Genomic DNA, 18,733 nt, shown 5'->3' with positions numbered 1-18,733 from the left:
CAGAAGTCCAGCTGGTGCAAAAGGGAGATGTGGCTGGTATTGGGGGCCGTTAGGGTTAGGTCACAGGCACCAAAAATCCACAGCTGTGGCTCATAGTGGCACTGGCTTTATTGTCTTAAGGGGGCCTGGAAGGGTCGGGTGCTGAGGAGCAATGGGGGCAGGAGTTACAGGGGAGCTGTACGGCCATGGCCTTAGGTGGTGGGCATCTGGGGTGCCTCAGCCTGTGAGTGCCCATAGGTGTCACCAGTACAGCCATTGGGGGCAGTTGGTGCTGATCCTTTCTTGCAAGGCACGGGGCAGGCGGTGGCCACATGCCCAACTTGCTTGAGGCCAGGGCGCTCCATCTTGTGCTCCAGAAGCATGTGGTTCTGCGGCGGGAGCCCCACGCAGGCCCTGAGAGATGGTCACGGCTCAGCAGGGCCAGACCCCGAGACTGCCCTGCAGTCCCTAGGCCCTGTGCACAGCCCCGCCAGTGGACATCTGGGCCGTAGGTGGGGATCCCCAAGGTCGGGGCACACCTGAGGATATTCTCGATGCAGCTGCGCTGGCGGAAGAGGGCGTTGACCACTGGGCTGCCCGGTGGCGCAAGCGGCGCCTTGAAGAGGAAGCCAAGCAGCGACAGCACCGGGTGGAAGCTCTGCGGCTCCGGGTCGATGTCGGTGCAGAAGCTCACACGCTGGCACAGTTCAGTCAGCAGGGCCAGGTCCAGCATGATGGGCGTGGCCAGGAGCGAGTCCTGCGGGGCCAGCGGGTCAGGAGGTGGGCCGGGCTGGTGGACAGCCCCACTCCTGCCCCCTCTTGCCCCACACCTCGCACGTGTTGTGCAGCACCAGCGTGTTGGTACCGCCCAGCATCAGCTCCGATGTGTACTCATCCAGGGCACGCTTGCTGTCGCCCACGTATGGAACGTACTTGATGACCACCTGGGGGGCGGCACGAGGTCACACGGGTCCCTGCCCTTCTCCATGGAGAGCACTGCCCCACCCCACCTCCCACCCCTTGCCGCGCCTGCGCCCCACGCACGCAGTGGTCGGGCTCTTCGCCCGGCGAGTAGAGCACTGGGTTGCTGTGCACCATGTCGTCCACCACGCTGCTCTTCGACACCTCCTTGGAACGGAACTGTGGCGGCGCCGACAGGTTCTGCCCGTCGTTGTTGCCCAGGTGGTTGTAGCTCACGATGGACATGGTCTGCGGGGGCAAGGAGACCCACGGCAGCTGCAGGCCCCGCAGCACACAAGCCCACCCCCTCGGGGTCCACGCCCCCCCCATACTGAGCTGAGCAGCCCCCCAGGCCCACACACCTTGAGGCCAGAGCCAATAAGGAAGTCCACGAGCACGGACTTGACCTTGGTCTGCCCCGACTTGAAGTCGTCTCCACCCACAAAGACACGGCGCTGCCATGCAAGCTCGAGGGCACCAGGCACCAGCGTGTTCTGTGGGGACCCATTGAGGAAGGCGCAGCCCTCCAAGATGCTGGCCACGGCAAAGAGGGTGGAGGGCGACACTTCCAGGCCCAGCTGCGGGCAGAAGCGAGCAGTCAGCACAGAGGAGTCCTTGGGGGCTGGCCCTGAGCCTACCCCACCCCTTGGGCGCGCCCACCTGGATGGTACGCAGCAGGTTCTCAGCGGTGTCATTGAGGCCCGGGACCACTTCGCAGAAGCGCTCCGTGTTCGCTGTCCACAGCACGATGACTTTGTCCAGCCCGGCGCTGGACCGGAAGTCGCGGATGTCCCTACGGATCTGCTCCAGCTGGGGGGTGGGGGGCATGGAGGGGGAGGAGGTTGTACAGGCTCCCCGGAACTCTGGAGGCCTGGGCCACTCAGTTCCCCAAGCGCAAAGTGGGACCTGGACCCTCGGGATGGAAGCACGGAGACAAAAGAGGGGTAACAGGTGGTGGGGAGGGAGGACAAGTGGCAGGGGTAACGGACGCGGGGAGGGGCTGCACCTGCTGCGCGCGCGTGCCCGGGATTACGTTGTCGGCGCGCGCACTCTGGTTAGCTGCGATGAACTCGGGGATGTAGACGGAGGGCCGCGGGCGCAGGGCCTCCATGTGCGGCCACAGTTGCTCCTGCAGCCCCCAATCCAGTACCTGCGCGCGCCGCATCGCCTCCGCCAGGTTCAGCGACGATATGTCCCAGCCTGGGGGGGGACCCTCAAGCTCGGCTCGGCCCGGCCCCAATCCTGGGCCCCTCTAGGCCCCGCCTCCCACCCCACCCCCGACCCAGGGCCCCGCCCACCGTCGAACACGAGGTCGTCGGGTGCCACCATGGGCAGCAGCGACTTGAAGGGCACGAACACCTCCTGGCCCTCGGCGTCCAGACCCAGGCTAACAGTGCCCGCCTGCGTCAGCGAGCCGTAGTAGTTGGCCTCCTGGGTTGGGGGGGTGGGCAGAGGGGGCTGAGTGAAGGGTGGGCGTGGCGTGGGCCACGAGCTGGCCAGGACCCCTATCGGCACCCTCAAGCCCCGCCCTACTTTTGGGCACCTCCCCTCGGCGCTCCAAGCCTGGGCGGAAGCCGCTCCGCTCCTGAGGTCCCACCCCGAAGCCCTCCCACACCTTAGGCTCCGCCCCTGCAAGACCCCTGAGGAGTTCCCTCCCACCCCGCCCGCGGAAGCCCCTCCCTGGAGTCAGCCCGCAGCCAGAAACCCTGCCCACTGCGGGCCCACTCCTCCGTAGAGCCCCTCCCCCTCCGCATGGATTCCTGCGAAGCCTTCTCTCCGACCGAGCCTCGCCCGACCCCCCACCTTGCGGCCGGTGCGCGTGGGCCAGGACAGGCGCAGTCGGTTGGCCAGCACGGCAGCGGTCAGCGTGGAGCCGTTGTTCCCGCCCCAGCCGACGAGCATGACCCCGAGCCGGGGCACCTGCCGGGCGGTCCGGAAGGTGAAGCGCGTGGACGTGGGGTGCACCTGAGGGCGGGCAGCTCGGTGAGCCGCGGGGCCCTCCCGCCTCACTGCAGGGCGGGAGTCGCAGAAGTTGGGCAATTCCCGCTCCCTCCCGGCTCCCTGGTTCCCCCAGTCCCATGGCCCGCCCGGTCGGTCCCTCGCTTACCTTGAGGACGCCGCCCTCGCGGCTGACGCACGTCGTCCGGTACTCATATTGCGCCTCGATGGTCTCGGGGCTGTAGACCACGTCGGGGCTCTCGACCACGAACTCAGTTGCGGCCTCCATCGCGACGAGCTGGGGGCGCGGGGTTGGCAGGAGGTCAGAGGGGGCCCGAGAACCGGCCGGGCCAAGCCGACTTCGGTCCCCGGGGAGCCTGCACCCCTCCTGGGGCGGCACTCACCGGCGCGGAGTCGGCTGGCACAGCGGGGGACAGCTAGAGCTCCGGGCGCGCGAACTCCAGAGAAAAGAGCCGCGGCCCCACCCCCGCCCCGCCCCTCGCTCCGCCCGCGCAGGGGAGGAGGGGCGCTTGCGTTGGGGAGGGCGTGCACCGGCCGTGGGGCTCGGGTTCGAGGCCCTTCTAACAGGACTTTCCGCGGCTATCTGGTCCCCGGCCCGGCAATCACGTGGGCCGCAGCCACCACCACCCCCACGCCCCCCCGCCGCCCCGGCCCTAGCTCGGCGCGCGTGATTAACTTAGGGCCCGCGGCCGCTTATCCCCATTTTACAAAAGAGGACTTTAAGGCTGTAAGTGAGCCAGGCCCCAACCACAAGGCAGGAGGTGGAGCTAGGCTAGGAAGCTCATTCTTTGCGTGGGGGGGACCAGGGGGAGCGTCTCTGGAGAAACTGAGGCACGGGACACTGAGGCAGAAGACTAAGTCAGGATTCGGATTTCAACGCGAGACGCTCCTCCAGCCCAGGCTCCCTCCTCCTCCCACTTCGTGAGCAGCAGCACCCACCAGGCACTCCACCCCCACAGGGCTCGCATGGAGCGGGGGTGGCTGCGAGTCCTCGAGTCCTTGGTGTCCTCACCTATAGCAGGAGGGCTTGATAGGGCCGCGCTGGAGTGGGGGCAGGGGGAGAGACTGTTCTGTGGGGAAGGGAGGGAAGCGGATGGGCAGGGCAGAGGCGGCCAGCTGGGAGGAGCTAGGCCTGCAAAGCACTGAGCCCCTCTAAGCGCCCAGTGATAAAGGAGCGTGGGAACTCGGCAGGCGGGCGGGGGCGGCTCCCCCAGGAACTTTCCAAAACAAGCGGCCTCCTCCGGCTGGAAAGTTTCCACCATTGGAACTGGCCCAAAAGGTGGATCGTTGGGAACGTTTGCAGGAAACTTGGTCAGAGCCTGGCCTTGGGGAGTGGGGGCTCTAAGACTCTGGTCCAGGCTTTGCCCTCAAGGGGCCCCAGTGTAGGGGATTCAGAAGTGGACTTGGGACACTCCCAGCCAGAGGGACCTAAGAGGCGGGGGTGGGCAGGGCAGACTGCTTGGAGGAGGTGGCTGCTGGAAGGAGTCTTGAGATACTCAGACATCTCCTGTCAACGATTTGAAGAGCAGCTGCCCAGGCAAAAACCTGGGGGACTGGTTTCAGGGACAGATGAAACGGGGCTGGGTGTGAGGGAGAGGGAGGCAGTTTGGGGACCAGGGCAGACCCTCAGGGCTGGGTACAGGGAATTCCTTATAATAAATATTTGGGTTTTGTCCCCGATTCTTGGCTGGAGATTGAGTTCGGTCACCAATGGCCAAGGGCTTCCCTCGTGGTCCAGTGGTTAGGACTCCGCCCTTCCACTGCAGGGGACGAGGGTTAGATCCCTGGTCGGGGAACTAAGATCCCGCATGCTGCGCGGTGCGGCCAAAAATAAGAAAAAAAAAAAAAAAATCACCGACGGCCAGCGATTTACACAATCATGCCTATGTAATGGAACCTCTGTAAAAAGAACCCCTAAACAACAGGATTCGGGGGAACACATGGAGGTGCTGGGAGGGTGGCACACCTGGAGGAGTCATGGCAGCCCTGTACCATTCCCTACACACTGCTCTTGGCTTCTCCATTCGGCTGTTGAAGTGTTTTCCTCAGCACTTTGAGCCATTCTAGCAACTCACCAAACCTCTGAGGGGGCAGGAGGGAACCCCTGATTTATAGCGGGTTGGTCAGAAGTCTGGGTGGCCAGGGACTTGTGGCAGGTGTCTGAAGTGAGGGCCTGAGCCCCTTCACCTGTGGGGTCTGATGCCAGACCTGGTAATGGAACTGTTGGACCTCCAGTTGGTGTTGGAGAATCTGCGGGAGGCTGTGCCTCCAGGCCGTGTGTGACGTCACAGGAATGGGTACAGAAAGGCCTCCAAAGACCCAGCCCTAGGAAACCCCAGCACTCACAGGACAACCTGTGGGAGGTGCTGGCAGGAGGGTGGTGGGGGCAGAGCGGACCCGGGCAGGATCCCTGGAGGGTCAGTGTTGGGGCAGCTGGGAGGGACGTGGCTGCTTTGATTCCAAGCCGTCAGTTGGTGCTGTAAGGCCATTGCGGGGACCGCCTGGGTGTGTGACACGGGGTGAGTGTGCTGCCTGGTGGTGAGCAGCGAGCAACTGGAGACCCCTGATCCCACCAGACCCCAGGCTTCTGAGGGCAAGGGCAGAGCTGTTGAGGTCACTGCTGAGTGCCAGCACCCAGATGGAGCCCGGTGCACAGGAGGGGCCGCAGGATCTGGGTGCAGGATGTTGTCTGGCAAGTGGCAGGGGCCGGTGGGTGACCCCAAGCCCCTTGGCCACGGTGCAGGTCGTGAGGGTGGGAAGACCCTGCTGGGCCCCTGAGGGACTGGACTCAGGTGCCGTTGGCTCGGGAAAGGATGGTCAGGGAACCGCCTGTGGCCATGGTGCCATGGGGCAGCGTGGGGGCCGTGGGGGAGGCTGGGGGAGGCGGGGAGGCAACGCGAGGCTGAGGCGCAGGAGGCCAAAGGAGGCAGGTATCGGCCCTGGGCCCGGGGTTGTGGCAGCAGGGACATTGTTACCCCTTAGAACAGCACGGCCAGGCCGCCTGGGGAGCAGGGTACATTCTGCCCCGCAGGGCCTGCCTGACCTCCCCTCCCGCGCCCCTCAGATTCCTGGGCCGCCTCAGAACTCAGGCCAAGGCCACTGGCCAGCAGGGCCACCAGAGAGGCTAAGGCCCATAGTCCCTGACCCCTGGACCCCTTTAATCCTGGTCTTATTGTCTGTTTTTCCTTCCTAAAATAAACATTCCCCCCCACTGTGTCCTTGGAGGGTAGAACCTGCCCCCTGCCTTCCGCTCCTCACCTAGAACAAGGGGCAAGGATGGCCATCCGGCTGGTGTCCTGAGCCTGTGGGGCTCCACTGGGCCTTGGTGTCCGCGTCCCCATGGAGGGGGGCAAGGGGACCCCCCCCACCCCAGCATGTGGCCCGGGAGGAATAATCAAGCAGTGCCGTTACTCACTGCCGTTTCATCAGTCAGTCACAGATTGTTACCCCAAATAAGGGCACTCCCTTTGCCCCATGTGGCCCCCCTACTGGGGGCTTTGGCCCTGTGGGAGCCCCGGGGACCCCCCTGCTTGGCTCAACCCACCCTGCACACTCCACGGGGGCACTGCCCTTCTTATACACTGGCCATGGCTCCCTGCTGCCTCCACCTCCCATCTCTTGACATCTCTCACCCATGACCAGGCTATCTGGCCTCCTGCTCTGGCACCTACCTGCAGGGCCCTGCGCCTCAGATCAGCCCTCCACCTGCCGGCCTCATTCCTGGGCGGTGGCTCTGGCAGGCTGCCCAGTACTAGCCTGTGCCCTGCCCATCACCATGGCCGCCCCATGGCCAGGCTGCCTCTTCAGCCCAGCCCACCCCAACACAGAACCAGCCGCCCACCCCCGGGGGAATGACACACACACTCCCAGCTTGGGCCGACAGGTTCAGTTCAGTGAAATTTATTGTAGGTTGAAAAAAATCAGCATTCACCTGTTTAGTGTACAAAAAGGACACTAGTTCTTTTAAGAAAATATTAGGAAACTAAAGATGCAGATGCCTTTCAATTGTAACATTTTGGCAAAAGTGAAAAGTTCTTGTAAACACCAACTCCATGGCTCAAAAGTTTTTCTCCACAGTACAATATTAAAAGGAAAAAAAAAAAAAACACAGTATCAATAAGTTAGACCATATTTAATCAGCTAGAGCTTTTGTCCATCAACCCCCAAAGCACAAAACTTTTCTTAGCTTCACGATTCCTTAAAAGGAGAAAATAAACAACAACAACAAAAAACAACGAGGAGGAGGAAATTGAACTGAGAGTCCCTTGAACTGGATCCCAGGGCAGAGGGCGGCTCGGCCCTCCAGGGTGGGGCCCTCCTTGAGTGCTCCCATTTCACCTGAGTCTGCACGTCCAGGCTGAGTACAAGATGGCTGTCGGGGGGACCTGGGGTCCCAGGGTCTGCTCAGCCCTTCCCCCTCTCCATCCCAAATGAGAAACAAAACAACAGCTGTTGAAACAGAAAGGATCAGCATCCTCGGCACTCCAGGCACCCCAGGGGTCCCACAGAGACTCTGGGGTGGGGTGGGCACAATGCAGGCGTGCCTGGTCTTTGGGAAGCCATTAGGAGACACCGCCACAGCTCAGAAAACTAGACGTGTCTACGAGAGCATTTCCGCTCTCCCTCGCTACTGCTCCCAGCAGCACCTCCGCCCCCGTGACCCCTGGGCTGTGGGCTGCAACCACCCCCATGACCTTCCGCAGTTGTGGCTTCACTGAACACAGCTCTGAATTCATGTGAACGCTCGCTTTAGACCCCACCGCGCCCGGGGGTCCCTCACACACAAACACGCACGCCCCCTGACGCCCTGGGGGACATTAGACTAGGCACAGTGACTAAGCAGCAATTGGGGTGTCCTCGGGCCAGCACCCCCAAAATGGGTGGATCCAGCGCCTTTTCCAAGCTCACTCTTGCCCCTGCCCCCCTGCCCCCCGGCTCTATCGACCCCCCAGCCCCTCCCTGAGTGCAAACCCCGTGGTGGCTCTGCAAAGACGACCCCAGGACCCACAAGTGGGCTGAGGGGCGGAGCGAGGTCAACAGCATGGAGACCACTTGGTCTCAACAGTGCGAAATGAAGAGCAGCAGCAAAGGGGAGAATTGAGAAGACAGTAAAATAAAATCCGACACTGCTGCCGCAGAGCGCAGGCTACAAGCACAGAAACTCCCAGCGACCCCTGACAGCTGAGGGCCTGGAATAGCAGGGCGGGCCTGGTGGCTCCCAGCAGCTGCTCCTGGACCAGCTGGAGTTTTCCAAATAGAGCTGCGGGGGTCGCATTGCCCTGCACGCCCCCTTAGAGCCAGGGAGAGGCTGTGTGTGAGGGAGACCAGCGTGGGAGAGGCACCCCTGCCCGCCCCCCACAGGTTCTCTCCTGGGAGCCCTGGAGCTCACAGAAACAACGCCGAACTTCCCGAGCATCTGTAATACTGTAGAAAGGACACAGGGCAGCGCCTAGACCCTGGGCGTCCAAGGAGGGGAGGCACAGGTTTAGAAAAAAGATGCTTTCTCTTTCGTATAAAAATAGACTCAAGTCTCATAAGCAGTAGCTAAAAGTGGCTGTCTTTGTATAAAACTAGAAAAGGCAGGCAGGCAGGCCGGCCTTGGAGTCTTTCACTGACAGGAAGCTGAAGCCCCTGGGGGGCCGGGGTGGCTGGCGAGGAGGTGGGCTTCTTGGGGAGCCCATCCTGGGTGGGGAGGTGTGTGGGGCCCCGGGGGAGCTGGACACCCCACCTGGGTCTGCGTGACCTGTGGGCGCCAGGGCTGCAGGGACTCCCCTGAAAGCCGGCGTTCCTGGCTCAGATGAATGCGTCTTCCTCACGTTTATTTTTTCAAATAAATCTCTTTTTTCCTCATCTTCAGCTCCCCATCGCCCCCAGCTCCCCCACCATCCAGAACGGTCAGCCCGGTGAGGTGAGCTGGCCTGGCTGGCTGGGTGGGGCCTCCTGCCCTGTGGCCTTGGGCTAAGGCCAGGCCTGCAGCTGCCGCTGGTCATACTCAGCGATGAGCCTCTTGATGTGGGCCAGCTTGCTGTGCAGGTACTCACAGCGGTGCTTCTCCTGGCTGTAGTTGGTGTTGGTCTGTAAGAGAGCCGCCGGGCTGAGACTCGCCCACACGGCCAAGGCTGAGAGCCCAACCCGAACTCGAGCTGCCCCGCTTGGCTGCCCCAGGTTCCCGCTCGCCCTGCTTGCAGCCTGAACTCTCCGTGCTGTGACGGGGACCCCTGCTCTGCCCCTCGGCTCCACCCTGGGAAACGGTCACAGCCAGGGTGAGAGGCTGAGGCAAGACAGGCCATGAAGCTTCCACGCTGGGCTGGGGCCTGGCTGGCAGGGAGCCACCCTGGCACATGTGGCCCTCAGGAACGAGAGCTGCTGTTGTGGAACCACATCGCAGGAGACTGTCAGGGAGCCCGAGGCTGGGGGCTTGGTGCTCCCAAGGAGAAAGCCTGAGCCCAGGAGGCTGGGCGTTCCTCCCAGACTCTAGGAGCTAAGGACTCAGATGGGGCCAGGATGGGGGCAGGGAACTAGGGCTCCTCCCCTGGACCTTTGAGGGAGGCGGAAAGGACCTGGGGCTGTGCCCATCAAACATTGGGAGAGCGGGGGTGGGGGCCGCAGGGGTGCCCGGGGAGGGGCTGCACCCAAGCTCATATGACAGGCTCAGCTCCTCAGCTGTGACCAGGGGCAGGGGCTACTCCGAGGGCCTGAGACCAGCCCAGCGAGGCCCTTCCTCCCTCCCTCCTCTCCCAGACTGTGGCGCCACTCATCTTGAAACAGCTTCTTCTGACCCCACCTCACCTACCCCCAACAAAGGGATGGAGACTCACCTTCTTGATTTTTCGATATTCCTGTAAAATCTGCCCACGAGTAGTCTGGAGGAAAAATAAAAGAGAAAGCGAACAATGCATTACCTGCAGGACACCCCAACTGAATGGCCCCTTCTCCCTGATAACCTGCGACCTGCAAGGTCACTGCATGCTGGGGGACAATGGCCTCAGCATGGCGTGATGGCGTGAGGAAGCACAGAGGAGGGGCCGGGGGCAGGCTGGGGGATGAGCAGGGCAGGAGGTGGGGGAGGAAGCTGGGCCAGGGGAGGGAGGGGCAGGGGCCCAGCCTCAGGGACAAGCACGAGGCCATGCGGTGGGAGGGGCAGGCTGGTCAGAGCCTCGGGAGGAGGCAAAGAGCAGATGGGACGGCCCCCTTCCCTCGCACCCAGCTGGCCTGTGCACAGTTCAAGGCCAAGCGCAGAAGCCCCCTGACCACCTGGGGAGTGTCCTTGTGGGGCCTGCAGGGAGGAGAGAGGACAGGGATGCCCTGGGGATTTTCTGTCCTAGACCCTCAGAGGCCCCATTTCTCTGCCCCAATCACAAGCCATCTCCTCTGGAAACCAAAGTGGCCTCCACCAGGGGAGATGGACCCCAACACCACGATTAATCAGGGCTGGCCCTGCAGTCAGGTAACCAGCTCTGAAAGGTGACACAAGGGGGAGGGTTGGCGTCCCAGGGCTGGTGACCAAGCCCCCTGCACTGAGCTCCCACATGGGATGGCTAGGGGAACCCAGGTGCCCTTGGCCAGAGGAAGAGGGTTGGGGTGGGGGGACCCCAAGGACCCTCCATCCCCTCCCACGTCCCACTGTGTCTGACAGCTCTGATGGGCCGTGGGGTGTGGCCTGGCACAGCCCCTCCTGGCTGGGGGACTGAGAATTCTCGTGTGACGTGGGTAGTGGGCTGCAGAGGGGACCCCAGGCGCTCTCAGAGGTGGGGACACAGGCACCCCAGCCCGCTGCTCCCCACTGTCTCCACTGCTTGGAACACTGCCCCCGTCCCCGTAGGTCGTCTCCCACCTGCGGAGTCAGTCACAACCGGCCCCACTGCTGAGGACGTTGAGCTCCAGGGACAGGCCTAAACCACTTGGGGAGTGGGAAGGAAAGGCGAGCAGGGCCCTCCACCCAGAATACAAGGGAACATGCCCGAGGATGTCAGCACCGGGCAGAGCCATTGGATGTGTGTGGGCAGGGCTCTACCTCGTACTCCTCGGAGCCCTGGGAGAGCTGCCGGAGCTGGGCATCGAGCTGCGTGAAGCGCCGCGTGATCTGCTCGATGCGGGCGTGCAGGTCTCGGTACTCGCTGTACTCAGCATTGAAGTCGTTTTTGTAGCTCTGGCGCTGCTCCGAGGAGGAGATAGTGGCGTATTTTCTGGAGAGACCAGAGAGAGGAGCAGGAGGGGCTCAGGGGGCGGCAGGAGAGAGCCTGGAAGTGCCCACAGCCTTGTGGCCGGCCCCATCCAGGAAGCAGCCCTGACCTCCAGCGGACTGGGCCAGGAATTCACACACATGGCCTGGGGTCAGCTCTGCCTCTAACCTGCAGGGCAGGGGCCGGGAGGGGAGAGGCGCAGCCGGAAGTACTCACAGCAAGTAGTCGGGCGTCTCCGAGGTCGACGTGGGAACACTTGAGCTGCTGCAGGTTCCATTTAAACCTACAAAGAGCAAACATATAACTCCTGAGTCCACAGCTCGTGTGTCCACAGTGAGATCCTCAGAAGGTTGATGCCTTGTTGTCTGAAGGCCCTGGAGGGGACGCTGCGTGGAGAGGATTGCTGAGGCCACGCAGCGGGAGCCAGGGCCGGCAAAGGAGGCATGAGCACTGGGCAAGTGCTGTCTGGCTACCTCGGGGGTCCAGCTGCAGCCAGGAGTGCCCTCAGCCCGTGGGAGAAGTGGTGAGGCAGCATGGTTTGTGTCCCTAAAGCACAGCCGTGCAGAGATGGCATCGTGGGTACGTTTTCAGCAAGCACCCCAAAGGACGGATTCATTGCAGGGCAAAGCCTGGGCAACAAGTCCAGAGCCTCTGCCGCTTCCACTGACCTCGTGTAAAAGATCACTAAGCTGAAAACCGGTGACCCCTGGATAATCGAGTCCCGGGGGTATCCTGGTCTCTAGCCCTACAGGACAAAGACAGACGGCCACCAGGGAAAGCCCTGGCTCCTCTCTGCACCTCTCCCTGTGGGTGGAGTCACAGGCTCTGCGGCTCCGGTCCCTGGTCTGAGCCACCCCCTCTCCCCATCCTCCCGTTCTTCACACCAGAGATGGGACTTCAGGATCAGAGGGGCAGCCCCGGAACAGGGCTGGGCTGGTGGCTTGAGAGGCCAGGGACTGTGACACAAGACTGTCCACAGGGCTTGAGGCCTGCCCAGGCTGCAGTCAACCAAAGCTACAGTCTGGTCCTTTTCCCCTGGGAAATTCTTCCAGCTGGCCTCCCCCTCCCCCCAACTCAGAAGCAATTTTATCACTTTGAAGCATATCCTGAGCGCTTATTTTTGTGCCTCTCTCAGAGGAAAGCAGCCCACCCAGTGGATCAGCAGTTTGCTGAGCCCTTCTGTGGTTCTATACTCCAGCGCGAGGTGCAATTCCCACCAATGGACGGAGCCCACCCACCTGGGTGTCATCTTTGAAGAGGCTGTGGCCTCCCCAGAATGCAGCCCAACAGGCACATACATGAGGGTTTAGTATACACTCCCACCACCCACACCCCACACAGGACAGGCCTCCTGGGGTGTTCCGCCTTGAGGCTTAGGGTCAGACTGACCTGGCACCCAAGACACCGTTGGGGTCCAGCCTGTGGCAAACCTTTGTGGTCCCCACGCCTGCTCCGGCACTGGCTGTGTGAGGCTGTCACTTGGCTGCCCCTGCACTAGCAGAGCTGGTTCCCACACCCATGTGTCCCCTCCACTAGCTTCTCCTGTGCCTCCCCAGGGCAGGGGGTGCAGGGACATGTCTGTGAGTTCACCCTGCAGGACCCAGGTCTGGGTGCCAATGGGAGAGGGTGCCCCTGTTTCCACACAGGGGTCAGTGGGCCTGAGCTTGGCCTGGCTGAGCCCAAGCCCTCCACCCAGCATGCCAGCCTGCCCAGGAAGGCACCCTCTGGCCACAGGAAGGATCCACAGCCTGAGCAAGAGTCGGGGGCAGGCACGAGGGTGGGCGTAGGACCCAGGAGTGGGCCTGCGGCATAGGGGGATGAAGATGGCCAGAGGGGGGCCTCGAGAGTGGGAGCCACAGGGAGGCTGAGCTGAGCCACCTGCCTGACAGGTGGAGGCCACCACACCTGTCAGGGTCAGAGGCGATCACAGGGCAGGGCTGGGACAGCAGGGCCAGACTAGGAGGACAGCGTCACCCAGAAGGGTGGGTTAAACAGATCCCTCTGCCACATAGGACATAAGGGCGAGGAAGCTTCCTCAGAGGCTGCCCTGGAGCCCGGGCCCTGGAGCCCTCTCCAGCAAGGCTGGGGGAGCCTTCAGAGAACAATGCTATTGTTAACGGTGGGTGGGTAGCTCCTGCACATGCCCCCAACCCAGGAAGGAGTCACAGCGGGGGGTGGGGGGTGGGGGGTGGTGGTGTGGTGTATGTGTGTGTGTGTGTGGTGTGTGTGTGTGTGTGTGTGTGTGTTTTCCGGTGCCTCAGTCACCCTTTTCCTTTTCCTTGGGGCCTCTACTCCCTTGGTTGCCTGACCCCAAACGTCACTTTCCCACCTTGGCTTGAGGAGGAGCTGCCTGGAGCTGACGTGCACCGGGCAGGACCCAAAGCCATCTGAGCCTTGCATGTGGGCCGGCCTGGGCAGCATGTTCCTGGCCCCATCTGATGCCCGGCCCCACAGTCCTCCTGCCCAGGGCCCTGCCAGAAGCACACGGCATCCGCTTCCACCATCTGGGACAGAATGCGCTGCCCGGCTGCTCAGGGCCTGTCTCCCTGAGGAGGAGCCAGATCAGATGGTGTGTGCTCAGGGAACCGGGCCGCCTTCTCCCCTGCGGCCCACCCACAGGTGCTAGGAAGCCTAGCGTGCAACAGGGTTGAGGAATACCAGGGGACTTGACGGAACTGCAATGTCCGTCTTCACCGGACCAACCCTGCTCTTCCAGGACCTGCCCTCCAGCCAGAGAGGGAGGGGCTGGCGCTACCGTGAAGGATAGGTGAGGATAAATATAAAAGCCTTAAGGAGAAGTGGCTCCACCCCATCCAGGAATGCCCCCTGCTGGGGACCCTCCTGAGGAAATAATCAGAAAGCTGCAGCAGGTGGCCCCCATGGCTGCACCTCTGTTGCCACATGCTGATAAGGTTAAATTACATGAAAGGAAATTCACAATGGAGTCAGTGTTGCTAAGAAAGCTCTCTAAAAATGGAACCAAGAGGCCATTAAGGAAGTGTGACTTGTGCACATCTCAGCCTAGATGGAATCTGACCTTCTGACCCGATGAAGTCATCTGCCAGAAACTTGTGACAGCCTATCTACTCATCAGACCCCCTACCCTAAAAACACTCGTGACACTCTGTCTACTTACTGGACCCCTAACCTCAAACAAATATTTTCTGACTTGCATCAGAGTTAAACCTCCTCACCAGGCAACCTTTAACAAACTCGTGGCTTTCTGTCTGTATAAGCCCGACTCTTTCTCCTCCTCAGAACACTCTTTCGCGCTCACCTGAATCTATGTCTCCCGAACTGTAATTTTTAAGACCTCAAATACACAATTTTCTTATCTGCAGCCTCCTGAATTATTCTTGGGGTTGACAGTAGCCACAAAGGGTGCTCGGCTCAGGTACCTAGGGCTATAACTGGAGGCGGGAGAGGCTCTGGGGGACAGGACCCCAGCCCCACCGCCATCCTAGCCTATCCATGCACCTCCCCAGTGCCCCGGGCCTGAGAAGGTTTCCCTGCTCAGCACATGGCCCTGGCCAGCCTTGCACCCCTCATCCTGCTGAGGGTCTGTCGACTGCCAGCTTCCCCACAGGCTGCAACTACAAGACCGTGTTCTGGCTCTTACCGTCTGTTGTTCTATGGATGGTCTCCCACCTCCTTCTGGGTCCACCTCCCAAACCCTTTCTCCACAGGCTGAAATGTTCGCCTAGCAGGCCACACCAGGTCCCTAGTGATCCAGGGGCTGCCCACCTCCCTCTCTACCAGGCCCTGCCCCACCACTGCCTTCCCTGAGCCCCAGCCCCACCCTGTTCTCCCTCTGTGTCTGGGACCTCCCCACAGCCAGAGCTGGGCCCTGGAACTGTTGCTCTCCCTGTGTGATGTCTCCTCCCGTGAGCCTCAGCTCCGTCAGGCTCCAAGCCCCTGGCCCCCAGAGCTGGCCTGGCACACACAGGACTGCAAGAGGCTCTCAGAATAACACTGCCAGGGCAGTCACAGACGAGCCGGTACGAGGACACAGGAGGCAAAGAGGCCTAATGTGCAGGCTGATTCGAAGTGGGGGCTTGTGGGCAGCCCTCTCGGCACTCTGTGGAGTGAGGGTGGTGGGCATGGGGCCGGTGCTCAGGCTCCTGGCGACACCCTCCTGCAGAGCCCCTGCCCCTAGGCCTGCCTCTTGGCACCTACCCGGGGCGACTGGTGGGGCTCCAAGGGGGCCCGGCATCTGGTCTGGCGGCCGGGGCCGGTGCCTGTCCTCAGCCGCCCTCTCCTTGTCTTTGTGCTTCTTGGATTTCTTCTTGGACTTGCCGTGCAAGGAGCTGCCATGGGGCCTGCTGGGCTGGGCACAGTCCGTCAGCAGGGGCAGGTTGAGGCACTCAGTAGGTGCCGGGGCGGCCACTTCCCCACGCTCGCAATCCCGGCCGCTGTGGCCCAGGTCGTTGCTGACATCGGCCAGGGGGTCGTGGGCCCGTGGTGGCTCCAGCCGCGGGGGCAGGTGGGCGTCTGTACCAGCCAGTGGGCCCGGGGTGGGAAGCAGGGCCTCACGGCCGTGGGGCACACTCAGTTTCCCGTTGACTGCAGGCTGAGCTCTCTGGGTGAAGTGCGATATCCTGGGTTTCTTGTTGGCCAGAGGGTCGATGAAATCAGGAGGCTGTGGCCGTTTCTGGGAAGGAAAGGAGACAATTTCAAAGGGGAGACTGTGCCTAGAGTTACTGGGGAGAGGCTGGGCACCGCAGGCCCGGAGGAAACCCAGTGACCACACGCAAGGCCCGCGCTGACCACATGGGGGCGCGCGAACACTAGCTAGGCCCAGGATGCCCAGAGCTCAGCAGGGGCTGCCTGCCCAGGGGCTCAGCTCTCAGCTGGGCCCAGAAGCCACCAGAGCGGAGGAAGGGCACTGGGTCATTAGTGGACCTGGTTGCAGCCCATAAGGGCCACCTCTGGGAACTGGTCTAAAACATCACTGTGCTCAGCATCTTCCCTGGACGATGGGAAGAGTGACAGAGTCAAATCTGAGTGATACAGGGCAGCCCCACAGGCCAGGACCAACACCTCCAGGCCCCTGACTACTTGGATCCCCATGGCAACCCTGTGACATAGTGCAGGCTTCATCCCCATTTCACAGACAAGAATACTGAGGCCTTTGAGGCAAGGCCAGACCACAAGAATGGAGCCAGGATCAGACCAGGTGGCCCAGGACCAGGGAAGCAGCAGTAGGGAGAAAGATGGCAGATGGGCAACCCAGGATCAGAGGGAAGCAGTGGGGACGCAAGTGAAATGAGGCCCTCTGTCCTCCACAACGGCCCTACAGCCACAGGGAGGCTTTAGGGTCATGGTCCTAGGCTGGGTGCCTCCAGGGCAGAGGAGGAAGAGGGAGAAGAGGGGCTGGCCCCTCCCAAGCAGGGGATGGAGACGTGGGAATTATAAGTCAGAGCATGCAGGTGGGTGGGGAGAGCTTTCACCAAACAGCTCAAGCAACGGTGAGGCAGGTATTGCTGAAGATCAAGCCCCCAACAGGAAGGCCCCCCCCAAATGCCCTTCCCGACTACTGACTAACATGGCCGTGGCCACTGCTCATAGGACCCCACTGGGCCCTGGCTGGGCTGCAGCCATACGCTTGATTTTCCAACAGCCCTGGGAGGCAGGAGCGCCCACCACACAGAGAAAGCAGGAGGCTCAGTGTGGTTCAGCAGCCTGCCCTCCCTCGGCCACATACCCACAGATAAACCAAGGAACCATAACCAAGTCCCAGGCCCAGGACACCCAACCCCCAGCCAGCTGCTCACTCATTCAAGAAAGCTTGCCAGCCCTGAGCCGAAGGCCCAACAGGCTCCCTAAGAACCAAGGTCAGGTCAGGCCCACTGGCTCTGGTGAGACCCACCCTCCCTCCCCACCACGCTCCTACCTGAGGGGGTGAGGCTGAGCTCCCATGCTCGCCTGGAGGACTGTTGGCCGCAAGGTCCCCAGGGAGGCCGCCTGAGCTCTGTGGCTGGCACAGCTTCCTGCAAAGGAGAAGCAGGGTGGGTTGGAGGGATCCTCAGCAGTGCCCTGTGGGGCGCACACACGCCCACCTGTCTCTGCACTGACACCACGCTGTCCCACTCACGCCCAGTGATTTGGGGAGGGCCTGACTCCAAGGCAGAACCAGAGCAGGGCTGAGTGTGATGGGTACACCAGGGCCCGGCAGGCAGAGAGCAGCCTGAGCACATTCCACCCTGGGTTTATCCACAGCTGCCCTGTGGCCAAGGTCTCAGCCTCACTGCCAGGAGGACTGTCCCATTGGGTGTTCTGCGCCCAGAGAAGGGTCAGATGACCACCCACTCATCTAGACTCCCATTACCATGGAGACCAAGGACCCATATAAAACTGACCAGACACTCAAGATCCATGCTGTGTCCCCAGGGGAGCTGCTGTCACTGGGGTGCTGGTCCTCACTTTTAAAAACAACTGTCATCCTAATAAACAACACTCACTGGAGAAACAGAGAACACAGAAGAGGACTGAGATGCCCTGGTCTGTGGTGGGAGGGCCTCCCAGATTCAGCTCCCATCATCCTGGGAGCCCAGGCCACAGCACCTCCAGGGATGGCAGGGGTGGCTACCAGTCCGGCGGGACGCGAGCACAACAATGTAGCCAGGGAAGAGAGAAGAAACACCCCAATGCCTGACACACAAATGGAGGCCCCGACAGTCACCCTGGCTCGACGGTGGGGAGGGGGCTCTCCGCTTAGCCTCCTGCACTCCCAGAGACTGTGCGTTTCGTGGGAGCCCAGGCAGCTGGCCCGGTGCTGGGAGTGGTGCCGAGGGCCCTCCACGCCCTGCAGGGAGGCTGAGCTGAGGTCCAGGGCCATGTCTGAGCTGCTCTAACCAGTGACAAGCAGAGCCCAGCCCCTGACCAACAGCCACACTCTAGACAACTGCTGCCGTCCCCTCCACGGTGGCCTGAAATGCAAGCAGAGCCACAGGAAAAGGGCCCGAAACATGCAGGCACTTGGGGCAACACCATCCACGAGGCTGAGGGCAAGTCAGACAACTGCTGCTCCAGCCACATGGAAGCAACCAGAGCTTTCGGTTAAAGACAGAGAACCAGGTATTTACATCCACTCTCTTTCAAGCCCCCACTAAAAAGGCATAAAAGAGAAAGGGAAAAAGAGAGCAATGAGGGGGCTTCCCTGGTGGCGCCATGGTTAAGAATCCGCCTGCTAATGCAGGGGACACGGGTTCGAGCGCTGGTCCGGGAGGATCCCACATGCCGCAGAGCCACTAGGCCCGTGTGCCACAGCTACTGAGCCCATGTGTCACAACTACTGAAACCCACATGCCTAGAGCCCGTGCTCTGCAACAAGAGAAGCCACCACAGTGAGAAGCCCGCACACCGCAACGAACAGTAGCCCCCACTCGCCACAACTAGAGAAAGCCCACGTGCAGCAACGAAGACCCAACGCTGCCAAAAATAAATAAAATACATTTATTAAAAAAAAAGAGAGAAATGAGCGATGATATTCAATGCAGAAGTACAAGTGGTGACTGTCCTATAGGATCCAAGAAAACGGAGTCCCAGGCCACAGAACCCCACAGGCCCAGGGTGGGTGCCTCAGGAACCTCAGCAGAGGGGTCCCTGCCAGGCTGTCCCCCCAGAGCCCTGCTCTGGGTCCCGGCCTGCTG

The 18,733-nt window shown here is 61.7% G+C and overlaps 2 protein-coding genes across 2 annotated transcripts in view; both read right to left on the bottom strand.

The window, feature by feature from the left end:
• Positions 1–95: 95 nt before the first annotated feature.
• On the bottom strand, positions 96–3,175 carry ISYNA1 (inositol-3-phosphate synthase 1). Its single transcript, XM_079702791.1, has 10 exons — positions 3,047–3,175; positions 2,743–2,904; positions 2,238–2,370; positions 1,946–2,139; positions 1,600–1,749; positions 1,302–1,517; positions 1,024–1,188; positions 810–923; positions 519–736; positions 96–393 (listed from the first exon to the last, which is right to left on the bottom strand). The coding sequence occupies exons 1-10, from the start codon at positions 3,164–3,166 to the stop codon at positions 192–194; spliced, it is 1,674 nt and encodes a 557-aa protein (XP_079558917.1). The 5' UTR covers positions 3,167–3,175; the 3' UTR covers positions 96–191.
• Positions 3,176–8,802: 5,627 nt separating this feature from the next.
• The window catches only part of ELL (elongation factor for RNA polymerase II), a 79,725-nt gene continuing 69,794 nt past the window's right edge, over positions 8,803–18,733 (bottom strand). The window contains exons 7-12 of the mRNA XM_079703939.1: positions 16,975–17,071; positions 15,258–15,732; positions 11,298–11,364; positions 10,913–11,084; positions 9,717–9,761; positions 8,803–8,973 (exon numbers count right to left, since the gene is read on the bottom strand). Coding sequence (XP_079560065.1) covers positions 8,857–8,973; positions 9,717–9,761; positions 10,913–11,084; positions 11,298–11,364; positions 15,258–15,732; positions 16,975–17,071 — 973 coding nt within the window. The 3' untranslated portion in view covers positions 8,803–8,856. The remainder of the gene's footprint in view (positions 8,974–9,716; positions 9,762–10,912; positions 11,085–11,297; positions 11,365–15,257; positions 15,733–16,974; positions 17,072–18,733) is intronic.

The sequence above is a fragment of the Hyperoodon ampullatus genome (assembly GCF_949752795.1).
Source record: "Hyperoodon ampullatus genome assembly, chromosome: 4".
Taxonomy (NCBI): domain Eukaryota; kingdom Metazoa; phylum Chordata; class Mammalia; order Artiodactyla; family Ziphiidae; genus Hyperoodon; species Hyperoodon ampullatus.
The sequence above is the reverse complement of the archived record's forward strand: the minus strand, read 5'-3'. Positions and strand labels throughout refer to the sequence as shown.